General features: G+C 40.4%; 1 protein-coding gene across 1 annotated transcript; it reads left to right on the forward strand.

Moving 5' to 3' along the window:
- Positions 1 to 27,192, forward strand: fstl3 (follistatin-like 3 (secreted glycoprotein)). The gene is made up of 5 exons (XM_068016233.1): positions 1 to 187; positions 8,569 to 8,754; positions 15,732 to 15,950; positions 17,886 to 18,113; positions 20,876 to 27,192. Exons 1-5 carry the CDS (start codon positions 103 to 105, stop codon positions 20,950 to 20,952), a joined length of 795 nt encoding a protein of 264 aa, XP_067872334.1. The 5' UTR covers positions 1 to 102; the 3' UTR covers positions 20,953 to 27,192.
- Positions 27,193 to 27,442: the final 250 nt, after the last annotated feature.

A 27,442-nucleotide genomic window follows, 5' to 3' on the forward strand; every position in this document is an offset into this window, starting at 1 on the left:
TCGCAGCACACATTCATTGTGAAAAGTGAGGTGCAACCCTGTGCAAGACAGTTCGGGGCTTGTGATTTGAATTTTCCTATCTCGCCCTCTCTTCCTGTCACTATGAGTTTGTTAACTAAGAACGTGTTCGTGACACCCTTCATGTTTGCAATCCTGTGTCATTTCATCGGTGGCAATCCCTCTTATGGTAAGAAACAAGCGTTGTTATTTTAATAATTCATTTGTTTGGGAACACGTTCCACTGCAGGTTGATCATAAACACGTGTTTTCATCCTTAAAATTTAGCGTCTAACTTTCTGAAATAAGCAAAGATTGTTGGGAAAGCAGCATTGTGTTGAATCGGTAGGTGAAGTGGACATTGAGATATTAGATGCAACAACAAAAAAGCAAAAAAAAAAATGAACAAAAGTTCTATAAGGTTGATGGGTTAAAAGAAGTTCACAATGTATTTCAGAGCGTTCAATATTATACATTCACCAACCGCTCCATTTACTGCACGTGGGTGAAAAGTGTAAAAACCTTTTTCACTGAAATGAATAATAAATTGTTACATGGAAGCAGCAAATGCCCAGCCGGAGGCCCAACACCTAATGGGACATTTTTTTTTGACAGATTCTCTCCAGCCCTTCCCAAGGGCTAACCTGTCCTATTTTCAGATGCTGACTGACCTGCTGTGTATTTCCAGAATGATCTGATTTTATTCTTAAAAAAACATCGTATTGGCAGTATTGTTTTGTTTATCCCAATAATATTAATCAGTCAACCGCTAATGCAGAGTTAGAGAACTATTTAAAAGAACGGGGGGGGGGGGGGGGGACTTCTCTGTACATTACCCATTGAGTGATAAGTAATAAAATGATGATTTAGTGGAGGTAGATGAGCGAACTGGCTGGTTTTGTTTTCCTTTTGCTGAGAACAGATGAACGTGCAGGTGAAAACCAGAGTGTAAAAGCGAAAGGGACCAATGAGAGATTTTGCAAGGATAGAAGAAATATTTGATTTTTTTAAAGTGAGTACCTCTGGGCTAAATGAAGCTTTGTGTTACTGAAGTTAGTGAAAGCTGAGGGTTAGATGATAAAAGTGAACGCGATTTTTGTACTGTACATGACAGAAGTGACAGCCTTGCAGTTTTATAACATGCCTTGACATACATGACTTGAAAAACGCAGTAACTGTTTGAAAGGGACCGAATGGAGACTGAATTACTGGAGAAGATGCAGGGTCTGGTATTGGAAGAGATGTTAAAGACTTGTGCCTGTGGTGGGGAGGGCGGTGGTTTGGGACTGGTGACAGTCTGTGGAGGAGTTGGGAGTCCTGGGCACAGTCTAAGCTCAGATACAGTGTTAACAGGACTTGAAAGCTGCCGATCAGACAGGGCGGGTCGGAGCGGGCGTCCAGCCCCGACTGTTGACTCGTTCTCCAGTCGTCTGCGCTCAGGGAGTCTCCGGGACCTCAATAAGTAACTGACGTGTGTCCCGGGCTAAGAAGGCGTTTGAGCTGCAGGAAACAGGAATTAGAAATTCAGGTAGTCCTCTCCCAGGAAGGAGAAATTACTTTAAAGCGGAAAACTGAAGTTTCCCAGTTATTTTAAAGGATACATGTTAGAATTTTTGTTTTACAAAACGAACAGAGAGAGGGAAGTATCTAAGTTGAGTACAAGTTCTCCTGAACAATGCTGTAAAATGACAGGGTTTTGCAGCATGTTTGGACTTGCTGTTGATTTCACTTATGTTTCCGGCAGCGTCAATCATCTTTGATTTCAGCAAAGATGTAAACTATTAACTGGTTTGGGGGACATGCCTGGGACAGAGTATTTTGTGTGTGAATGAGGGGCGAAGACGTGAGAGTGACACCTGATGTGTGCGATCTTGCGGGGTGAAGGGGGTGAACTCCACCCTCACAACATGAATGTTTCCACTACTGGGGATAAAAGCCCTTGAAATGCAAGTTGGCAGCAGCAAACGCAAAGTGAGCATTCCCCGCAATTGCACATTCTTTGATGTGCCACTACCTCCGATATAAAACATTTTGTGGATCATTCTCCCACAGACGGAGCATATAAACATAAATAAATCTTTTGTGCTTTACAGTTCCGTTGGTATGTGGTATGCTATTCAGAAGCACTGACTCTGAATGCTAATACTCTGGGTGATTTCAACTTCAGGAAGGATAAAAACATAATTGTGCTTAAGGAATATGGCCGCCTTACAAGTATATTTACAAGTGTACCTAGAAGGACAAGGGCAGCAGACGCTTTGGACCACCACCACCTGCAAGTGCCCCTCCAAGCCACACACCATCCTGACCTGGAACTATATCGTTGTCCCTTGACTGTCACTGGGTCAAAATCCTGCAACTCTCTCTCTAACAGCACTGTGGGTGTACCTACACCACACGGACTGCATCAATTCACCACCACCTTCTCAAGGGCAATTAGGGATGGGCAGAAATGCTAGCCTAACCGGCAATGTCCACGACTCCCCCTGAAAGAATAAACTAAAGTGTTTTTTTCAGCACTTGCCTTTGGTTTCGTTTAAATAAATTGGTTGAAACTGGGGAAAGCTGAACAAATATAATTGTGGCAATGATTTATTTTTATTCGTTCATGGGATGTAGGTGTCACATTTATTGTCCTTGAGAAGGTGATGGTAAGCCTCCACTTTGAACCGTGTGGTGTAGGTACTCCCACAGTGCTGTTAGATAGGGAGTTCCAAGATTTTGACCCAGCGAAGATGAAGGAACAGCTCTTTATTTCCAAGTTGGCATGATGCCTTAACTGGAGGGGAATTTGCAAGTGGCGATGTTCCCATGCTTCCCTTGTTCTTCTAAAGTGATAGTGGTCATGGGATTGGAAGATGCTGTCCAAGAAGTCCTGGAGAGTTGCTGCAGTGCATCTTGCAGCCATGGTGCACTGCTAATGGTTAGACAAAAATGTCACAGTCAATGAGCAAAATTTGGTGCATATATTTAAATGCTCCTACACAGAACTCAGTTTACCTGACCAGAGAGCAATGTTATTGGAGCAGTATAACTGGTTTCTGGCTCTTCACACTGTTCTAAATGTAAGTATTTAGTGTTACAAATTGAGCACAAGTTCTGTCTTCAACATCTTGAAGTACAAAACTGCACAATCTTAGAAGTTGTAAACAGTTGTTTGAGAATAACGATTGACACCTCTGAAAGGCTGAGAGAGTTTTATTTCTAATCACCTTTGTCGTAGTGATATTTGGTGATGTTGAGCATGCCACATTTACTTCAAATACATTCACATTGAAGGGAAAGTTCTGAAGTTCAACTTGTCTCAGTATCAGCTGAAAGTAATGATATATAGGCTGCAAAAACATCCTCCTCCGCTCATCAGTAAGCAATGTGTAGAAGTATTTAACCAAAATTCGATGAGATAATCAGCATTTTTCTGAAATTAGTTTGTGGTACAGTTATTGGAATTTCAATGAGGTTGAATTTGTAATGTGTCACTTCTCTTAGCCTTTTATAAAAATGAAATAAAAAAAAGTAAAATCTCCTATGTGATTTTCGGATGGTTTTCTTTTTGAATAATAACTATAATAAAACTGTACATTTTAAATGTTTGGTATTTTTCAATACATTCGGTAAAAAAGCCACACCAAAAAAATCTATGAACATAATCAAAGAAAATGCAAGCAATATGAAGCCAACCCTGGTAGCTTTATGAACAGCAATGGTTGGGGAAATTATAGTACTTAATTACGTTACAATGCCATCAGTGCAATTTTCTAAAGAATCTTCAAGTGTTCTTTCAGAGAAGAAGCTCCACTGTATCTCAGTGTCCCCCGTATTCATTTCGTGCCACTTCAAGGCTGCAAGAATAGGTTCTTCTCTTGGTTGGGTCCAGACTTGGGTTTAGAACTCAGACTTTTATCCTTCCAAGTCCTTCCAAGTTGGATAAAATGACTATCAGGTCTTAGAATGTTAGGAGGAAATAGATGACTGCATTGCTTACAGTAACTCCTTGTTGTTCAATAAAAAGGAATTAATGCAGCACCCAATAAATAGTCTGTGTCAATGTGAGACTGTTCTTTGCAGGTGATCTCTCTTCTATCTCATGTTGTAGGATTCTGAGTTCATATTTAAGTCAAGACATTGTCGATAGTCAGGTAGTATTGTAAATCATTATGATCAAAGGTTGCTAAATTAGGGCGGCACAGTGGCACAGTGGTTAGCACCGCAGCCTCACAGCTCCAGGGACCCGGGTTCAATTCTGGGTACTGCCTGTGTGGAGTTTGCAAGTTCTCCCTGTGTCTGTGTGGGTTTTCTCCGGGTGCTCCGGTTTCCTCCCACAAGCCAAAAGACTTGCAGGTTGATAGGTAAATTGGCCATTATAAATTGTCACTAGTATAGGTAGGTGGTAGGGAAATATAGGGACAGGTGGGGATGTTTGGTAGGAATATGGGATTAGTGTAGGATTAGTATAAATGGGTGGTTGATGTTCGGCACAGACTCGGTGGGCCGAAGGGCCTGTTTCAGTGCTGTATCTCTAATCTAATCTAATCTAAATTATCAATTCCACTGTAGATTTCAGGGATTGGGTTGAAGGGGAAAGTATGACTTTCCTTATTCCATTGAAGTACTTGCTCAAATTGTATGCTTTCAGCAGTGTATTTGTCAACTTCTCTGATGTATAATGTGGGAAAATGGAGTATATATGGGAAAATGTGAAGTTATCCACTTTAGCAAGAAGAATAGTGAAGCAGCATATTATTTAAATGGAGAGAGATTGCAGAACTCTGAAGTGCAGAGAGATCTGGGTGTCCTGGTACATGAATCACAAAAGGTTGGTATGCAGATACAGCAAGTAATTAGGAAGGCAAATGTAATGTTATCATTTATTGCAAGGGGAATGCAATATAAAAGTAGGATGTTTTGCTACAGTTGTATAGGGTGTTGGTGAGACCACTTCTGGAGTACTGTGTACAGTTTTGGACTCCTAATTTGAGAAAGGATATAAATGCATTAGAGGCAGTGCACAGAAGTTTCACTTGACTGAGACCTGGGATTGGCGGGGGTGGGGGGGGCGGCGCGGTGGGATTATTTTATGAGGAAATGTTGGACGGGCTAGGTCTGTATCCATTGGAGTTCAGAAGAATGAGAGGTGATCTTATTGAATCATATAAGATCCTGAGGAGACTTGGCGGGGTGGATACTGAAAGGATGTTTCCACTTGTGGGAGAGACTAGAACTAGGGGACACAGTTTAAAAATAAGGGGTTGCCCATTTAAGACGGAGATGAGGACATTTTTTTTTCTCTCAGAGGGTTTTGAGTCTTTGGAACTCTCTTCCCAGAGAGCGGTGGAAGCAGGGTCATTGAATATTTTTAAGGCAACGGTAGATAAATTCTTGACTAAGAAGGTGGGTCAAAGGATTTTGGGGGTAGACGGGAAAGTGGAGTTGAGGCCATAATCAGATCAACCATTATCTTATTAAATGCCAGAGGAGGCACAAAGGGATCGAACAGCCTACTCTTGCTCCTTAATCGTATGTTCATATGTTCATGCATGTGCAGCTGATGAAGGGGATTTCGCTGTGTGTTCTTTCTTCCAACACTTTTTGTCTGTTCCTGGATGGATGACAGTTTTCATAAGCAGACCCTAGTGCACCAACACCTGCATTCTTAACCACAGTGTGTAAGGGCTGGCATGCTCAGTTTTAGCATATAAATCCTAATCATTGTACACCATTGGGAAATACCTGGGATGTCCCCCACATGCTCCCATCCTTTCCAAATGTGAAAAATAATCTATTTCCAGACAAGTGCATATAGACTAAAACTACTTAGTAACATTTATTTAAAGTTGTACTAATACATAGGAGCAGAAAGGTACATGGGCGGCACAGTGGCGCAGTGGTTAGCACTGCAGCCTCACAGTTCCAGTGACCCGGGTTCAATTCTGGGTACTGCCTGTGAGGAGTTTGCAAGTTCTCCCTGTGTCTGCGTGGGTTTTCTCCGGGTGCTCCAGTTTCCTCCCACAGCCAAAAGACTTGCAGGTTGGTAGGTAAATTGGCCATTATAAATTGCCCCTAGTATAGGTAGGTGGTAGGGAAATATAGGGACAGGTGGGGATGTGGTAGGAATATGGGATTAGTGTAGGATTAGTATAAATGGATGGTTGATGGTCGGCACAGACTCTGTGGGCCGAAGGGCCTGTTTCAGTGCTGTATCTCTAAACTAAGCTAAACAGAACAAGATGCAATTACCAAACTTACACAATACATAAACTGTTTCAAAACAAAGTCTGAAATCCTTGTTATTTTTCCAATAACTTTTCAGTAACAGTCTTTGATAGTGGGTTATGTCGGAGACGAATCCTCACAACACCCCTTTAACTCTTTCACTTGTCAAAGTATGGCAAAGAAGGAAATTGATGACTCAGAGACTGCCTGTGTGTCTTAATGCATCTTTTTCTTCAGTGAAAAAGATCTATGACAGCAAATCATTTGTTAATGATCCAGAAAGTTATTAGCCATAGGGCACTCAAGCTTTCCCAGTATAATGGTTCAGGAAGCAAGTGTCATCTCAGTGATATTTGCACCTTCCCAATGCAATAGCTCGATATTCCTGGGAGTATACAGCCATCCCTGTCTCTATCTGTTAATCTACATATGTTAATTGCTCTGATAATGTGTCCCAGCAATTAAAGCTATTTTGACTTCAATGATTTCTGAACCCAGGCATTTGATACTATTCTGGTAGCCACACCACTTCCCACCTTCCATTTTCCATCTTGGTGAGGGACACTTCCTCCATTTTAATTCTAGATACTTAAAAAAAAATCTGAAATAAAGCCACAGCAACCTAAGATATTTTGTTTTGGAAATTGGAACCTATTCAGCCATATAATTTTATTTAGGGAAGATGGATAAAGGAGGAATTTTTAAAGAATAAATTGGTGACATATATAAGAGGAATATTCTCAGATAAAGAGATAATTATCTTTAGTTTTGGAACAAGATTGAATTTCATAGATAAATGTATTAAATATACATTAAAATCTTCACAGTTGGTGTTCGAAAATCAGCTTATCAAACTAATGTTTCCCCGTATCAATCTTTTTTAATGAAATCAAGCTGAGGATTTTTATCAAAAGCTCTCTTACTACAGAGGTATGTAAAATCGGCATCTATCTTCAGAAGATTGTGGTGCGTTCAAGAATTGGACTAATAATGGTTTCACCGTCTGAGAAAATCACAAATTAGGACGATCAGCTATGCTGTATCACTTATTTGCTGTAATTTTTACACATTAAGTGTTGAGTTACACTTCAGCAGCAGGATCAGGTTCTGTCAGGACCATTCAGCTCCAGACCTCATTACAGCCTTGCCCCAAATATGGACAAAAGAGCTGAATTCCAGAGGTGAGGTGAGAGTGACTGCCCTTGACATCAAGGCAGCTTTTGACTGAGAGTGGTATCAAAGAGCCCTAGCAAAATTGAAGTCAATAGGAATCAGGGGCAACACTCTGCACTGGGTTGGATTCATACCTAGCACAAAGGAAGATGGTTGTAATTGTTGGAGGCCAATCATCTCAGCTCCAGGACATCACTGCAGGAGTTCCTCAGAGTAGTGTCCTAGTCCCAACCATCTTCAGCTGCTTCATCAATGACCTGCTCTCCATCAAAATGTCAGAAGTGGGAATGTTCACTAATGTACAGTGTTCAGCACCATTCACAACTCCTCATATACTGAAGCAGTTCACACTCGCATGCAGCAAGACTTGGACAATATCCACCATCTTAAACATTCACTCCCTCTACCACCAGTACACAGTGGCTGCAGCATGTACTATCTACAAGATGCACTGCAGCAATTTGCCAGGGCTCCTTCACCATCATCTTCCAAACTCATGACCTCTACCACCTAGAAGGACAAGGGCAGCAGATGCATGGGAACACCACCACCTGCAAGTTCCCTCCAAGCCACACACCATCCTGACTTGGAAATATATCATCGTTTCTTCACTGTCGCTGTGTCAAAATCTTGGAGCACCCTCCTAAAAGCACTGCGGGTGTACTGATACCTGATGGACTGCAGCAGTTCAAGATAGTTACTCACCACCTTCTCAAGGGCAATTAGGGATGGGCATTAAATGCTGGCCTTGTCAGCGATGCCGACAACCCATGAATGAATAAAAAAATTTCAAAAACTTTGAAGATTGCATAAGATGAATTTTTCTGTCATGATTTATGATATATTCAGTTCACAGCCTCATAACATAGTACCCAACTTCAAATATTACAGACAGAAGAAGGACTGGTAATATCTGTCACTAAAATAATTCTTTACAGAGGCTGCACAGTAGAGCAGCACATTGGTGCTTCAGTGTACTATGTAAAGCAGTTTGTGGTGCAGATTCATAACTGCTGTTCTTGATTTTTTGAATTGTTAATTAAGGAGGGGAGAACATAAATGTAATGATGGAGGCAAGATGCAATTTTACAAATTGTAAATGTAATTATATGTGTAAGAAACATCAGGGAAATCAGATGTTTTCGATGTTGCTCATCCATGTTTTCTGTGTTATGGTTCCTTCAGCTGGGGTATGTTGGCTACAGCAAGGAAGAAGTGGAAAATGCCAGGCTTTATCCATGACTCGGATTGATCGAGAGGAGTGTTGCAGCAGTGGAAGTGCTCAAGCTGCATGGACAAGTCATGATATACCAGAAAGTGACATTTTAAAACTTATAATTCTTGGTGGAATCAATTGCTACCCATGCCACAGTAAGTATAGCAACAATGATAGATCTGGGACAGCTGTAAATGCATGTTGGGGTACAATATTTACAAATATATTGGTATGAAAATCTAATATGACTTTACCAAATCATAATGGCTTTGCACCCCACCCATGCTTTTTGGGATATAGTTGACTACCATGGCCATTTGCCTTGTCCTCGACTTTTCTTTTGCTGTGTCTGGCCTGTTCATTTCAATGTGTGATTCTTTACATTTTTTGCGCGACTGTGCACCCATATCATCTTCAATGGGACAATCACAGAATTGTTACAGTGCAGAAGGAGGCCATTTCGGCCATCACGTCCGCACCTGCTCTCTGAAAGAGAAATTCACTCAGTTTCATTCATCTGCCTTCTCCCCGTAACCCTGCACATGCTTCCTTTTCATATAATAGTCCAATTCCCTTTTGAATGCTTCAATTGAACCTGCCTCCACCACACTCTCAGGCAGTGCATTCTAGACCTTAACCATGAAAAAGTTTTTCCTCATGTCACTTTTGCTTCTTACCAAATATTTAAATCTGCCCTCTTGTTCTTGATCCTTTCACAGGTGGGAACAGTTTCTCTCTATCTACTCTGTCCAGACGCCTCATCTTCATAACTGAAGTTCCTATTCCCTGGAACCATTCTTGTCAATCTTTTCTGTACTCTCTCCAATGCCCTCAAGTCTTTCTTAAAATGCGGTGCCCAGAACTGGATGTAATACTCCAGCTGCGGCCGAACTAGTGTCTTATACTAGTTCAACATAACTTCCTTGCTCTTGTACTCTATGCCCCTATTAATAAAGCCCATGATGCTGTATGCTTTATTAACCACTCTCTCAACCTGTCCTGCCACCTTCAATGACTTATGCACATATACACCCAGGTCCCTCTGCTCCTGCACCCCCTTTAGAATTGTACCCTTTATTCTGTATTGTCTTTCCATGTTCTTCCTACCAAAATGAATCACTTCACATTTCTCAGCATTGAACTTCATCTGTTACCTGTCTGCCCATTCCATCAACTTATCTATGTCCTTTTGGAGTTCTACACGAGCCTCCTCACAGTTCACAATGCTTCCAAGTGTTGTATCATCTTCAAACTTTGAAATTGTGCTCTGAACACCAAAGTCTAGGTCATTAATATATATCAGGAAAAGCAAGGGTCCCAACACTGACTCCTGGGGAACTCCACTACAAACCTTCCTCCAGCCCAAAAAACATCCGTTCATTCTGTATTCGTGTTACTACCATTCCTTTTATTCCATGATCTATAATCTTGCACACAAGTCTGTTGTGTGGCACTGTATCAAACACCTTGTGAGCAGCTTGGATAGTAGCTTCTGGGTTGCTGTGCTGCGTACCTTAGTGGGAACAGTGGAGGTACACCACTGACCATGGCCATCCTTCCTGCCTTGAGGTCATTTATAGGGAGGACCCTTGCTTGGGGTAGTCCCGCTAAATGAGGCTGAAATTTAATGCAGCAAGCCTCAGGGGTTGCAGACAACCTTTTCCTGGAAAATGTCTTTTTGTTCAAATGTTACCTTGTTTTTAGGCTATTCAAGGCTGTGAGTGCCTGCATTAAGAGATGACTGGGTACCTGGGCCTAATTGGTGTTAAAGGGTACAAAAGGTGGAAAATACATTGAAGGACATATTTTCTCAATTAGCTTCACATTTTTATGTTCTCCCCCAAATAAGGGCAGATGGACTTTCCATTAGCCACCATGAAATAGGGGGAACTGCAATGAACCACTAAAAAAAAGTGGTGGGGAGTGGGCAGAAAGTCTAGGCCATTCTACCCATGCCTTGAGAGCTAAACATATTGATAAATATGATTTTACAAACAGAACCAAATTATACTAGTAGATAACTTGATTTTGAAAATGGTTTCCCTCTAATTGACTGTAGAAAATTGTCTCAGAATATCAGGCAGTATAGTTCCAAAGTCTTGCCTCAGCCTGAATCACCATCTTATGAAGAAAAATATACGTAAGAATATATTTCTTGAGTTAGTGGCGTGAGATTCAGGAGAAGTTTTTGAGAATAGCCCAACCATAACAGATGTTTACAATGTTATTGACATTCTATAAATTAGAAAGCTATTTTTCACTCCAATGTATATTTTAAGTAAAAATGGGTGTACTAACATGAGATAAAGTGGCAAGAGTAAGATTTTTTTTTGCCAAAAGTTTTAAAACACATTAGTACATCACGTTTCATGAGAGTAAATTATCTCCTTTCATCTATCCTTTGTTTATGTCTTCTGATGTCTTTTTTGTAATTTTGGCATCATTTTTGTATGGAATATGAGTCACAAAATGCTGCCCTTGGACTCATTCCACTGATCTCATGGTTGAAATTGCTTCATCTTTGTATTGTGCTGCTGGGGCCAGAACCCTCTGAAATCTTGATTGGTCCCTCATTTCTACAATTTTCTCTGTGTAAACTTTATTCTCCTAGAAATTTGGCCTAAAGCTCTGAGGACATATCCCATCCTTTACAAAATTCTTTGCAAATAACTTCATCAGCACAGTGCTTCCCTTGGCACATTGCTGACCATTTATCCTTTTTACCACTTCAAGAACTGCCTGCTGACAAAATGAGACTATCGTTTGTTTTTACAGTGAGGTGTGCAAATGGTTTATTTGCCTCAATTGATTTGTCATCAGGAGTGCTGTTACAATATTTTTACATTAGTGAAGTTATTTTTCTTAAAGCGCAGTGAAGTTGAATAAATATTAGAACCAAGTGCTGCTTGATCAGAGCTACACAGCAAGTTGTTTGATCTAAGCACTGCTTGGAGGCTGCATCTGCAGTGAGTTAAGTTCTGTGCACACTGCTATTGTCATATGGTTCTTGTAAAATATAGTTATAGGGATATTATTGAGAAGATTTTATCCCTGTCAGAGAAGTAAACCCAAGGAGTAGCAGTACCAGCATCAAATCACTAGACCACCAGAGAACTTAGCCACACATTTTTGACGAATAATTTCAAAGGCAAAGTTGACTAAACTTTCAAAGGGCCTAAATAACACTTAATCTGAAGAAGCAGGTATCTACACGATATCATAACATGAGTTATATTGTAGTAACATGAAAGACCCTCACCCACCCCCAGCCAACATCGTACCAGTGATCTGACCTCTGAATACATCCAGCAGGGTACTTGGGTCTGTTGAGAGTGGAGTGACAGCCTCCCCTCCCACTGTGCACCACCCCCAACCACATCAGATCTAGCTGATTCCAACTGGTCACATATAAAGGGGGTCTTCGTTACGTAAGCAACCCAATGCATGATCTGCTGGTTGTAAAAAGCAGTGGAAGAAATGGGTTGCCATTAGTAATGAAAGGAAGAAGAAAAGAAATGAAAGACATTCGAAGCTTCCAGAACCACTGCCTTAATGTAAGACATCGCAACATGGTTTATACAATTACAACCTAATGTCTTTGAAGAAATTATAATACTGTGGGTTCATATTCACTGCAGAAATCTTGACATACGTGACTCATTTATCAGGGATAACTAACCTTTATTGGTTCCTTTGCTGTATTTCAAAAGATGGGAAATGAGATTCTTTGTACCATAATATTGCTGCAAACAGAATAGAATCTGTTACTCCTCAGATAGATTCCAAATATGCACAACAAATTAATTATGCTGGGCGAGTGTTTCACACAGTCTCTATTCTTGGCAAAAAGAACTTCTGTATTGAACATTATGTGGGGCATGCTAATTGCATTCATATCTTTCATTCATTGCTGACAGTCCTCATTTAAAGCTTGCTTACTCTTGCTTAAGTCTTGTATTACTCATGACTCAGCATTTTTAAGATGCTCCATCAAACTTTTCTATCTTGCAAACAAATACAACTCTCTTCAAAGTCGTTCCCCAAAATTTAGATTTCTAACTTCTGGAATTATCCTTGTTACTTTTCTCTGAATCCCGGTCAATGCAACAATGCTCTTTTGAAGGTAGCAGAGCTGAAATTGCAAGGTTCCTTTCCCACCTTGGACCATCACCAGCAGCAAGTGCAGATCAGAGAATCAGAGCCATGGAGTTATAGTCTTCTGTCCCACCTGTGCTCAAGTCTAGTGAAAATTTTCACTGTGAAAAGATGCAATTTTTGCTCTAGATTGACCAAAATGTGGATAGTGCTTGATCTGAAATGCATTAATTTATAGTTTAATGCACTTGGACTACACACCAGCATGATTAATTACCCTGAGAAATAATAGCTTCACGTTGATAGATACTTCCAGTGATTCAGTAATCATTACACCTACATCAGATCCCCATGAAATTTTACCAGTTCATGCCCCATATACAGATCTTTTTCCACGTATCACCACTTGTTTTCTATTGCTGAATCAGCTTCCAGTTCAGCTAATTAATTCTATAAATGTTAATTTTCTTTAAAGCTTCACATTTGGTTATCTATAGGATGTCTTTTGAAATTTTAAGTAAATTATAAACAAAGGATATGTCTCACTATATAGTATAGTTAACTTCCTCAGTAAGTTCATAAAGCATAATCTGCTGTTACTCAATCCATATCGATTGCTTATGAGTTCTTCAGGTGCACATTAATACCAGCCCACGATATCCTTTTGAGGTATGTTTGTTTGGCTAACCATTTATAATGCTCAGGTCTATGTAGAATGGTCACCCATCTGGTTTTGAATAGTCCAGTTCAGGAGATGGATGCCTGGGAATTTTCATGACTGAAACCCTGACAGTAAAAGTTTGTTTTTCAGTTGCTGCATTTTAAAAATGCTGTGCTTGTACATGAGCAGTTCCATTCATGCCTCTATCCATACTTGGCTGCTATCAGGTATAAGCCCCAACCTCCCTCCAGTTTTGGACTGAGCAATAGGTTCATTTCGATTCATTTTTCACTCCTTTGAGTATCAGGACAATATTTAATGTAAAAGAAACGAGACCACAACCACTGTGGTTTCAATAGCAATGCCTTACAAATGTTTTAGCCTGATTATTTAAGGTACAATGATGGTAAATTCCAGGTTCCTGGTGTACATTTTGAAAGAGTTGGATTAATCCAGTCATTTATTATTGATTATATTCATTGATGCAATAATGACTCCCACATGTTTTCCTCATTGCTGAGTACAGTGGCACATTCATTTCTGTCAAATCGCGTTTTGGTAGTGTATTACATTATCATAAACCACAACTACTTGCAATTATATAGCACCCTTAACTTAGGAAAAGCTTTGCAAAGTGCTTCACAGATGCATTATCAAACAAAATTTGGCACAGAGGCACAGGGGAGATATTAGGAAAAATGACCAAAAGATTGGTCAAACAGGTAGATTTTAAGGAGCGAATTAAAAGGTTTAGAAAGGAAATTTCGAGCTAGGGCCCAGGTAGTTGAAGACACGGCTACCAATGGTGGAGCGATGAAAATTGGCGATACTCAAGAAGCCAGAGTTGGAGGAGTGCAGAGATCTTGGGGGCAGTGTAGGGCTGGAGGAGTTTACAAAGATAGGGAGGGGCATGGCCATGGATGGAGTTGAGCACAAGGCTGAGAATTTTAAAATTGAGGTCTCACCAAACCAGGAACCAATGTAGGTCGGCAAGCAGTGGGATGATGGGTGAATGGGATGATGGGTGAATTAGGATACATGCAGCCGAGGTTTGGATGAGCTCAAGTTTACAAAGGGTGGAACGTGGGAGTCTGGCCAGGAGAACATTGGAATAAACATAAAATCCTTTTAGCTAGTACCATATTACAGTTCAGAAAATGAGTGACATTTGTAGCGCTCTCAATTGCCAGGACAAACTGTACAGGAAAATTAGCAATAGTGGGAACAAAGCTATGTCACTATGCTCAGGCTGCCAGTATTGGCGGTAACTTCAAGATAATATTTTGTTTCAGAATTCACAGTTTCAAAGTTCAGTTGTAGCATAAGCACTTTTATTTCAATTTCATTATGATTGCTTCCAAAGGTGCTGCCAGTGTCAGCACAAGTAACTCCAAACAACTGTATGCACTTGTGATGAAGCTATAGCTGCTTCCTTATAAAGGAATGTACAAGTTGAATTATATTAATTTTTCAAGACATCAATTTGTGAGCATATATGAGCAATTGTGTGATGAAGTCTTGCGGTATTAGGATGATATGGCATCAAATAGATTGGGGTAGCATTCATCTTTTGTTAAGTATATATACCACGAGGTACATAATTACATAAGAAAATGGAAGTACCTTCATTCATTTTTGCATTTGTCTGAAATCTGAACAGAAAACAGTGGCAGCAGTAGAGTGTCATTGTGTCCTATGAGATAATTTGTTGAAAACAGGTCTCCGAAAAGTTCAGTTGTACCATACCAATTGTATCATACTGCCCTCAAGCCCAAACTATTGTACAAATGTGCAGGTAATCAGGCAGCCATTCATACATAGACTCTATAACCTGATAAAACTGGCATTGTTTTTAAAATACCATGTGTGCAGATCTAGCAGACACATAGATGCATTAGGAATCTGAAGAATAGTATCATGATTGGTCAGCTTTATGTAACAAAAAAAGATATAATCCACATTTATCAAATCTGGATCTCTGGAAGAAGAAACACTATTTGGCTATTTTTGTTCATGAAATTACAGGCAATTTAAAATGGGCATCGTGTTGCTGTTCAGTTTGAAGTTTTACTGCTGAAATTCTACACCATTGTTAAATCGACACACTTCATTACAGGCCTGGTCCAATCTGCACCTTCTCCTTTGTTATCTCTTGCCCCACCCCCACCTCACTTGTTTATAATCTGTGACTTTTCTAATATTTGTCAGTTCCGAAGAAGGGTCACTGACCCGAAACGTTAACTCTGCTTCTCTTTCCACAGATGCTGCCAGACCTGCTGAGTGATTCCAGCATTTCTTGTTTTTGTTTCAGATTTCCAGCATCCGCAGTATTTTGCTTTTACTTCATTACAGGGTTGCTTTTGTCTGTTACTTTAGAAACTTGCGAGGGTGTGGACTGTGGACCTGGGAAGATTTGCAAAATGAATAAGCATAACAAGCCAACATGCATCTGTGCACCTGACTGTTCAAATGTCACAAAGAGGGTACCTGTGTGTGGGACTGACGGTAAAGTCTACAAGGATGAATGTGGTCTCCTTTTGGCAAAGTGCAGAGGTCTGCCAGAGTTAGAAGTGCAGTATCAAGGAGAATGCAAAAGTATGTTTTTCTTTCATTTTTCCTGCAAATTTTAGTTGTTTTCTCCCACCACTTTAGGCCTCCTACCATTTTACGCCGTTTCCTCCTCTCCCGTCCTGTTTCTTTTGATGGTATTCCCCAATCAACGGATGGCATGGCGTGATCAGGGAAGTGCGCGGGCATTGCCTGTGCATCTTCCACATGGGTTGACTGAGAATCATTGGGCTTAATCTGTATATATATTTGTCTTGAAATGAATTACCTACAGTGCACTGTACAACAACAGATGAATATGTAGAGATCGTATTCAGGTTTTTTAATTGCGCTCTATTTCTCATCCATGTTAAATTTAATATGAACAAAGTAAGAAGAATTTCTCAGTGTAGCATAACAGTAATAAACATGCTTGCAAAAAATGGCAGTACAGTTTTGCATCTAGTATACACAGGAAAGCTTCACCCTATGTTATTTAAGAAAAGAACAGTATAAAATGGCAAGAGGAATATAGTAGTAAATATGAGAAGTGTTTTTTGTGATTTAAGTTTTTGCAATCACTGGGCATAAGACTGGCACACAGAGCCCTTCAATCTTTTTTGTCTGAAGATCGCGACTTATCAAGCAACACAGCAGATCATTTATTGTGTTAATTATTAATATTATGGGCATATATCTACAGATTAAAAACAACTTTTGTCCAAATACCATTCTAATTTTTGGGCTTTTATTCTTTAACTCAACTGTTGACTTTAGGCTCTGGATATTATTTATTAACGGCATTAAAATAATTATCGTTTTAATAGCATGTCATTTACAGTGGTGCCATCCAATGGTCTGTCAAACAGGGACATTTAAAATGCAATGTGGTAAAAATATATAATAGTATAAACTTTAGTTTACAGTTCAATGTAGACGATTCAGCTCAAGAACAATGTGCTTATGTACACAAGTTTTTGTCATAACAGTTGAGGAAAGTAATATTGTTAGAAGCATTAAATTAGCTGTCAAGCTACAACATGCCATCTAATGTGATTTTGTACCCTTGATTACCACCATGCTGCCACCCTTTGCAGATGAGTGATGGAATTATATTTGGTAATTGAAATATAATCTACTCTTAATTGAAAGTCACTTAATTCAGATCATCTGACTCAATATTTTACACCAATTTACAATTTTCCTGTGTTATTTAAGTTACTTCATTTGCTCAACCAAATAATTCTATTCTGTAGTGAAAAAATGACACTGAATTATCAGGCATAGACTGTTTTGTCTAGTTTATGATATAGATTTTTATTTATTTATTTTTTTTTTATTTGTGGTGAAATAGGAAATGAGCCAGTCAAAAACAGAAAACAGCAGTTTTTTTGCTGTAAATCCTAAATGAATATAAATGGCCTTTTAATATGAAGCATTTGCAAATGCAGTGTAATTTATTGACTGAGTTCATTATTGAAGAGTCACATATTTGGATCGGTTTGCCTACAGCAGTGCAAATGAAAGCATGTTTTTGGCTGGTTGTGTTTAATAAAACTGTATTAAGAATGAATAAAATTCAAAATTGTTCACAAAATTATGTCAGCCATTTGAACATCTCTTCCCCAGTTGCTAATTTAATGAAAAGCTGTTGCTGTAAAATGTCTTAATCAATGTTACAAATTCATTGAAGCAAAATCCATCTGTACAAAGTAGAACACTGTTGTAATGCCAATTCTTTTTATTAATAATGCATACATTTTATGATGCTACTGTTAACATAATTGAAAAAATACTTTCAAACATTATCAGCCTTTTATGGCAATATTGATATTCAGTGGGCAATGCAGATTATAATTTACTAAGATACACCTTATTCTGAGCTGCATCCATTATAAGTTCTAATTTATAGAAGCAGATTGTAACTTTTTTTAAATCTTCTGCTGGTGTTACCTACCAATGCATATTACAAATATCTTCCAGAGTCTTGCACACAGGTTTTATGCCCTGGTACTTCCATGTGTGTGATAGATCAAACTCACAGTGCGCACTGCGTGATGTGCAGAGTGATGCCATGTCCGGAACCGTTGTCATCCGAGCAAGCACTTTGTGGGAACAATGGGATTACCTATCATAGTGTGTGCCACTTGAGACGTGCTACTTGCTTACTGGGAAAATCCATTGGTGTAGCCCACTATGGTAGATGCAATTGTAAGTTAAACCTGTTTATATCAACCCTCTCAGCTTAAATGCATAAGTTTGAAAATTGTACTGCAGTTCTGTACATTAAAAATAAACTATAAAATGTATCTGGAGATACCATGGTGTAGCAACTGGTGTGCTTTGTTTGGCATAAAATGAGTGCAAAGCATACTAATTTAGCAGTAGGGCAGCTTCCACCTAATCTATGCAGACATTGCACCCACTCCCAAATTCATCAGGCCTATTTATAGTCATTCCAAGCCCCTTAGACAAAGTGGTCACTTTATGAGAAGGGCAGGCATTGGATATAAAGAACAAAGAACAAAGAAAATTACAGCACAGGAACAGGCCCTTCGGCCCTCCAAGCCTGCGCCGATCCAGATCCTCTATCTAAACCTGTCGCCTATTTTCTAAGGGTCTGTATCTCTTTGCTTCCTGCCCATTCATGTATCTGTCTAGATACATCTTAAAAGACGCTATCGTGCCTGCGTCTACCACCTCCGCTGGCAACGCATTCCAGGCACCCACCACCCTCTGCGTAAATAACTTTCCACGCATATCCCCCCTAAACTTTTCCCCTCTCACTTTGAACTCGTGACCCCTAGTAATTGAATCCCCCACTCTGAGAAAAAGCTTCTTGCTATCCACCCTGTCTATACCTCTCATGATTTTGAACACCTCAATCAGGTCCCCCCTCAATCTCCATCTTTCTAATGAAAATAATCCTAATCTACTCAACCTCTCTTCATAGCTAGCGCCCTCCATACCAGGCAACATCCTGGTGAACCTCCTCTGCACCCTCTCCAAAGCATCTACATCCTTTTGGTAATGTGGCGACCAGAACTGCACGCAGTATTCCAAATGTGGCCGAACCAAAGTCTTATACAACTGTAACATGAGCTGCCAACTCTTGTACTCAATACCCTGTCCGATGAAGGAAAGCATGCCGTATGCCTTCTTGACCACTCTATTGACCTGCGTTGCCACCTTCAGGGAACAATGGACCTGAACACCCAAAACGCCCGGATTGAACTCCATCTGCCGTTTCTCTGCCCAACTCTCCAATCTATCTATATTCTGCTGTATTCTCTGACAGTCCCCTTCACTATCTGCTACTCCACCAATCTTAGTGTCGTCTGCAAACTTGCTAATCAGACCACCTATACTTTCCTCCAAATCATTTATGTATATCACAAACAACAGTGGTCCCAGCATGGATCCCTGTGGAACACCACTGGTCACACGTCTCCATTTTGAGAAACTCCCTTCCACTGCTACTCTCTGTCTCCTGTTGCCCAGCCAGTTCTTTATCCATCTAGCTAGTACACCCCGGACCCCATGCAACTTCACTTTCTCCATCAACCTACCATGGGGCACCTTATCAAACGCCTTACTGAAGTCCATGTATATGACATCTACAGCCCTTCCCTCATCAATCAACTTTGTCACTTCCTCAAAGAATTCTATTAAGTTGGTAAGACATGACCTTCCCTGCACAAAACCATGTTGCCTATCACTGATAAGACCATTTTCTTCCAAATGGGAATAGATCCTATCCCTCAGTATCTTCTCCAGCAGCTTCCCTACCACTGACGTCAGGCTCACCGGTCTATAATTACCTGGATTATCCCTGCTACCCTTCTTAAACAAGGGGACAACATTAGCAATTCTCCAGTCCTCCGGGACCTCACCCGTGTTTAAGGATGCTGCAAAGATATCTGTTAAGGCCCCAGCTATTTCCTCTCTCGCTTCCCTCAGTAACCTGGGATAGATTCCATCCGGACCTGGGGACTAGTCCACCTTAATGCCTTTTAGAATACCCAACACTTCCTCCCTCCTTATGCTGACTTGACCTAGGGTAATCAAACATCTATCCCTAATCTCAACATCCGTCATGTCCCTCTCCTCGGTGAATACCGATGCAAAGTACTCGTTTAGAATCTCACCCATTTTCTCTGACTCCACGCATAATTTTCCTCCTTTGTCCTTGAGTGGGCCAATCCTTTCTCTAGTTACCCTCTTGCTCCTTATATATGAATAAAAGGCTTTGGGATTTTCCTTAACCCTGTTTGCTAAAGATATTTCATGACCCCTTTTAGCCCAGCTAAATCCCCATGGAATTCTTAATTGTTTCTTGGCTGCAAAAGTCTTTAATTCTCCTTTATCATGGACATTAGGAAGGGTTAGAAAATTATTTTTGCAGATACCAATGCAAAACAAAAAACTTTAGCATAGGTATCCCAAAGCCATATTTGACATTTAAGATATTATAGTGCAGCAATCGTTAATGGAAAGGAATAAAAGCAGAAAATGCTGGATATACTCAGCAGGTCTGGCAGCATCTGGGAAGAGAGAAACAGAGTTAACATTTCAGGTCAGTGACCTTTTGTCAGTTCTGACAGCTCTTGTACTAATTGAAAGGAGTTGCTCTGGTTACTATGAATGATAATATTGAAAATGTAAATGATATGCAATGGTTACCGTCCCATTATGTATCTCTCTCAATGTATTGAAGTTGGAAATGAAAATCGAGAGAGTTGTATAAGGACCCCTGACCTGATATTGGCTAATTTACATTATCACACAAAGTCAAAATTACCCCTCCTGCAGTTTACTTCAGCCCGAATACCTACACAGAACTGCATTCCATATTAAGTCACAGCTATAATCTTCTGTGTTATGGAGTCTAAGAAACTTGTACATTTCTTTATGTTCAAATATTTTTACCCATGCAATTCGGCACTGTACTAATTTTATGCTTTTGTTTGCAGCTTCAGAAGAAGGTGCCAAGCAAAAAGGAGACAATGAAGATAATACAGTGTTTTCGAAACTTCTCCTCGGATGGTAGTTTATAATGAATAAAGAACTTATAAGCAGAGAAGTTATAAGCAGAGAAGAAAAAGACATTGGGGCAAAAATTCCTCTGGGCATTAGAGTAGTGCCTTTGCTATGTGAGCGCTAATGCATAGTCTTTGATGCTTTAGTGCTAACAAAATATCCATTCACTTCTTCCCCCTACTCATGCGTCTGATTCGTTCTCACATGTCATTGCGCAAAATTTTTCGCTTCCAAGGGCTCATTGAAGCATAGTTATAGGGGCTTGTGCAAACTTGTTCAGGCTGGACGCTTGTACACATCCCTTTAATTATATTTAGTAAAAACTGCAGAGTACCAGTAGAGTTTCATCAGGTACAGTGCAGGAGATATCACACAGAACTAGTGAAAGAGGAGTGATTCTGAGCACACTGCAACATGGGGTTAGCATTAAGTGTAACATTGATAGATATATTGGAGGAAGAGCAGGAGAGAATGGCCTGGGAGGTCAGTGGGCATGGGATACAGGTCACCATGGCTTTGTATAGCAGGGTCAATACTGCAAACAAGCCAGTAACATGCACCTGTAGAAGATTACTAATGGCTAAGATCAGCAGGCGCACTAGTACTGACCTGTATTATCTCATAGCATTACGCCTGCAATCAAGAAGCAAGATCCACAGTGCAATAGCAATGGAAGTCACACGGCCGTGATCTTCTATGTCACAGATTGTTTTTGCAGTTGGCCACTGGATTAGCCAGTTCACCGTTACATTAAGAAGGTTGCAGGTGACCTGTTTCACCATGCCCATGCATTCATCAAGGTCCTGGATGCGGCACCAGCAGCTGACCCATTCTTACCAAACATCTGGCATCCCCAAGTACAAGGTTCCATTGGCTATACCCATATAGTCAATTGTGCACCTGTATCCAATAATATAGGGTTAATTAGCAGAAAGACGTAAAACTGTGGTCACAAGCAGAGACATGGCAATCTTTCTGGGGAATAATCACGATGACTTCATTTTAAGTCAGTCTTGTCAACCAAAAGTTTTGGCTCCGATCTTTGAAGTGTTTTGTTTTTAACTATATGATGGTGCATATATAAAAGGATGATGTGCCATTTTGCTGCAACTTTGTATTTCATGTGCGCCGTGGTCTGCCTCATGGCCTAATGGAAGTAAGAAAGGATGACTTACTGTGTGGTCTCCTATGGGCAATCTTTTGATACCTCTGTGAAAGTGACCCAAATGCTTCTGCATTTGTTCCAGAAATGTCCTGCTATGTGTTTGCAGGGACTTCTACCACTGTCGAGAGGCACATGATGCAAAGGGATCAACACTAACTTGAAAATCGCTCATCCAAATATGTGTGACTAGGTGGGTATCACTGTTTGGAGACCAGGTCCTCAAGGTAGCAATTGATCTGCATGAGAATAGACCATTGAATTTGTATAAAATCTCTGAATCTCTGTGTGCTGATTGTGGCTGCAACTTTGTGGACGCACACCTCAATAACAGCATTCGTGAGAGATGTTCCTATGTGCTTGAGGGATTCCCTGCAGATGCCATCAATGTTATTAGCTGTCAATAGCAGACTGCACAGTAGACAGTGCAGAATTGGATGGTAGACTTGCCAACTGTACCCGGACCAGCTTCCATTTTGTTTTGCAAGGAGTCAACTGACTTGTACACATATCCCTGCTCGTGCAACATCCCTTAGCACCATGAGCTCAGAATCACCGAGCAACACAGTAGCTCTAATTGCCCTGTTAGACCTCCACCCTATAACCAGCAAGCTTTTTTTGGAGCCATCAAAATACACCTGTCTCAGTCATGACTAACCCTGTTCCTTGTTGAAGTTCGCTGTTTCAAGTCTTGTTGATGATAGAGAATTCAGTGGGGAAGTTTGTGGAGTTTTGTCCTCCATGGATTGTGGTATTTCTGTGTGAAGTCGTGACAGGGTATTTGTACAGTTCCTGAATATCGATTGGGATGCCTCACTTGAAAGGAATGTGCTTCAGAGAAGCAATTTTTCAGCACTAACTTGAACCCTATGTTCTTGATTAGCACCCCACTGAGCATTGGCATGTTTCACAGTGGAGCTTCGACTGTTTTTGACTGCTGAACATCATTACTGGAGTTTAAATGATCAAACGTAATTGTACAGGCTGGAGCTTGGTTGTCTAGTTTGTGCGTTGTCCAGATCCTCAATGGTCTTCTGTGATACCCATGATGGCTTCCTTGAAATGGGGTTTTAGTTGTTTAGCATAACTAATCCATAGGCACTGGTACCAATTGAAGGCTACTTTCTTTTGCAAGGCGAACCACAGTATGTATTGAATGCTAGGTCCTTGTGTAGTTGGAAGGTGCACTATCGCACAGTCAGGATATCACGCATAGCATTGTACAGATTGAGTTACAGTTAGCAAAGATGTAGCTAACTGTATTTGTACTGTCAGTTCTTAACATGCACGAGGGCATTCTTACTTGTGGTTCAGTAGCTAGTGCATTTTGCCTCTGAGTCAGAAGGCTATAGGTTCAAGTCCCACTCCAGAAACTTGAGCATATTATCTAAACTAACACTCCAGTGCACTACTGAGGGAGTGCTGTACTGTTGGAGATACCATCTTTCAGATGAACTATCAAACTAATGTCTGTCCTCTCAGGTGGACATAAAAGATGCCATGGTACTATTTAGAAGAGCAAGGAATTCTCTCCCTGGTGTCCTGGCCAATATTTATCCCTCAACCAATATCACTAAAAACTGATTATTTGGTCATTATCGCATTTCTTTTTTCTACATGCAACTTTGAAAATTTCCTAAATTTTGCCTGTTCTAATACTAGTCTTTGTTAGTTTTCTTTGCATAAATTGATAGATGTAGATTTGCAGTACTGCTTGTAAAACTAATTTAGCAAACAGTTAAATCCATTTATCCGGGTTTGGGTGATTCAGATTCATTGTTGTTGCATACCTTTGTGCATTCTTTAGGTCAGACACCTTGCATACATCCATCCATGTGTGGTGGGTGGGAGGCAATGTAGACACTGTGGGCGGAATTTTCTAAGCCCATCGCCGAAATCGGCGGCAGGCGCAAAAGTTGGCAGCCCGCCGTGCAGGCCGCACACCAAAGATCTGCCCTGATTCCAAGCATGATGGCTCATTTAAATAGCCCGGGCAGGCCAACCCCTCCCCCCCGCCCTCAATTATGTGGAAGGGGCAGGCTGTCTGTCCCTGGCAATGGCGTCAGCTGCCTGTGTGCAGGCGCTGACACCATTTTTGAAGGGCTGTCAGTCCTACTGGGATATTTAAACATTTAAAGGTGAAGTGAGTAAAAATAAATAAATACATTTCTTTTGCCCCTCTCCCATGCCCCCCAATAACAAAATTAATTATTTTCCCTTCCGCCCCCACAAAACACATCTCTTTACCATCTGACCATCCCCCCCACCAAACTGCGCAAACTTTCACCTACATACCTTCCCACCATCCCCTACACCCTTGACACTAATTTGATCCTGTTTTCCCCCCCCTCCCCCGACCCCCACACTGATAAACTTACCTCCCCCCCCCCCCCCCCTCCCGTCCACCACAAGTGTTCTGCCTTATTTCCCCGGCCGGGGATCGGAAGGCACCGCAATGCCGGCCGCTGGGCTGAAGATCACGGCAGGACACCAGGAGGTGATGTGAGATTAATTAATTCACTTTTTAAAATTTATTTAAATATTTAAATTGCAGCCCCTTCGCCAAGCGGTGCGGGGTTGCCATGAGGCCTCACCGCCGCCGGTAATATCGGACCGGGCCTGCCGACATCAAGGTCCGTGGCGAGCCTCATCCGGGGCCATCTTCAGGCCAGCACCCCCGCCACAGATCCCAACGTCGAGGGCTCCTTAAAATCCAGCCCTGTGTGATTGCCTTCCATGCCTACTGTGCTCTGTTTATTTGTAAGTTAGTGTTCTGTCCAGAAGATGGTGCTTTGCTGTGCCCTCGAACAATCTATAATCATCTCCAGGGCAGGGGTCGCCAACCTTTTCTTTAGTGAGAGCTACTTCTAATGAACAAAAAATATCATGAGGCACTTAAACATATATTGAAAAAGATGGATAGATAAATGCAAACTATCTATGTAGCTATGTGGCAATGCAGGTGGATAAGGTAGTCAAGAAGGCATACGGCATGCTTGCCTTCATCGGTCGGGGCATAGAGTTTAAAAATTGGCAAGTCATGTTGCAGCTGTACAGGACCTTAGTTAGGCCACACTTAGAATATTGCGTGCAATTCTGGTCACCACACTACCAGAAGGACGTGGAGGCTTTGGCGAGGGTACAGAGGAGGTTTACCAGGATGTTGCCTGGTCTGGAGGGCATTAGCTATGAGGAGAGGTTGGAAAAACTCAGATTGTTTTCACTGGAACGACGGAGGTGGAGGGGCGACATGATAGAGGTTTACAAAGTTATGAGCGGCATGGACAGAGTGGATAGTCAGAAGCTTTTTCCCAGGGTGGGAGAGTCAGTTACTAGGGGACATAGGTTTAAGGTGCGAGGGGCAAAGTTTAGAGGGGATGTGCGAGGCAAGTTTTTTACACAGAGGGTGGTGAGTGCCTGGAACTTGCTGCCAGGGGAGGTGGTGGAAGCAGATACGATAGCGACGTTTAACAGACATCTTGACAAATACATGAATAGGAAGGGAATAGAGGGATATGGGCCCCGGAAGTGCAGAAGGTGTTAGTTTAGGCAGGCATCAAGATCGGCGCAGGCTTGGAGGGCCGAATGGCCTGTTCCTTTGCTGTACTGTTCTTTGTTCTTGTTCTATTATAATTACATGTAATATATTTGATATGAAAGAAAACGGATCTTAACTTTATTTCAATGTGATAATTGACACTGCATGCTGTCCACCAGTCCTGTGAAATGCGGCTTATAACTGGAGAGGGCAACCCTGATGGAGTCGTTCAGATGCGACTGGAAGAGAAGCTGATCTTGGCCAATTTTTCAAAACCAGTAAACAGTTTTAAATAATTGAACGCAAAGCGCTATGATGAAGGGAAATAAAACGAAAGCAATTTTGAGATTCAAATGCAAGCTGTTCTACATTGATTTTCGCTAATAAATGTTCAGTCCGCATTCTCAGTGCACTAAGAGGAATTTCAACCCTGTTATGTTTATATTGTACATACTCATACCATATATTTATTGTAAGAGAAACAATGAAGAAAATACTCCATTTTATTTATACCTTATCATTGTTTGTAATATCCATCTGATGTAATTATAATTATTTTTCACAAAGTTTGCTACTTTTCAAACACATTTCCAACTGTAAAAATGGATGTATTTCATATCATATATGGCAACGTTGTTAAGCCGTTTCAAAACTACAACTAGCTACATTTGGAATATATTATCAGTCATGTAAGGTGAAAGATGTATATACTAATAAACACTTTGGTGTTGAAATTGCATTGTGTGGTATAGCAACGAATGATTGATGTGAAAATTTGTTTCATAAACTGATCAAGGCCTTCATTAAAATAGTGAGCAGAAGGATTTCACATGAACAGCTTTGTTACTCATAACACACAGTGCTTTATTCACCCACTTTATAGTAGCCATCTCCAAATCAACTTAAATATTTGCAGTTACAATGGATTTTATATTTTAACAGGCTTATGTTATCCTTGTATTGTAAAAGAACAAGTTTTGGTTTGTGAGAACTACTGTTTGAAATTTATTTCTACATGTCAAACATTATTGGAAAGATATCACGCTGTGCACTACCGCGCACTCATAAAATTCCTTTGACCACTAATTTGTCAAATATTATTAATCTGTTCAAAATTCCACAAAAATACTGGAGAGAGATTTTCATGCAAAAATGTAAATGCACTAATATTGTAATGGGAGAGTTGGCCCCTTATAATAGTAATGAAGATCTAAGTACAGAAACTATTTCATTAAATGAAGCATGTTTTCTTACATGAAAATTCTCATGTATGTCTATTAGGATGTAAAGTTTATCACAAAGAAGAGTATAATTTAGATTTTCAATTGTACCTTTTCACCCCTTTGTGGACTTTTAATTCTGAAAAATGAAGATTTATGCTTAAAAAATATTTTTTCAAAAAAACTAATGATGGATATTGTAGGTCATAATGAATGCAAAGTATTATCAAATGAAATAGATCTCTGTTTATGAAACTATCTGAGGAGAATGGATGTTTTCTTTATCTTGTATTACTTTTGGATATCATAAATAAATAAATAATATCTGTACTGCAGTTGTCGTGGTGAAACTCTCTAAACCTTTGGTCCTTCCTGTACCTTGTAAGATACAAACTTTTAAAAGACTTTCCAATTGGATTTCTCTAGAATGAAGCCTAGCCCACTGGGAGCATACAATCACAAATGTACCTTTTTTTAATGGTCTCTATCATGTAGGAGAAAGGGTAGCACCAGTATCCAGCCAGTTTGGTTCACTTCACATGAAATTACTGTGCACTGGTCACAGCAAAGGCTTTAAGCC

The sequence above is a fragment of the Heterodontus francisci genome, chromosome 36, assembly GCF_036365525.1.
Source record: "Heterodontus francisci isolate sHetFra1 chromosome 36, sHetFra1.hap1, whole genome shotgun sequence".
NCBI classification, from domain to species: domain Eukaryota; kingdom Metazoa; phylum Chordata; class Chondrichthyes; order Heterodontiformes; family Heterodontidae; genus Heterodontus; species Heterodontus francisci.

Excerpts from the sequence above, each read along its gene's own strand:
- fstl3 (XM_068016233.1), top strand. The coding sequence starts at position 103 with ATGAGTTTGTTAACTAAGAACGTGTTCGTGACACCCTTCATGTTTGCA. Across the intron at positions 188-8,568 it reads CGGTGGCAATCCCTCTTATG|CTGGGGTATGTTGGCTACAG; the intron begins GTAAGAAACAAG and ends TGGTTCCTTCAG. Across the intron at positions 15,951-17,885 it reads GTATCAAGGAGAATGCAAAA|AGTCTTGCACACAGGTTTTA; the intron begins GTATGTTTTTCT and ends AATATCTTCCAG.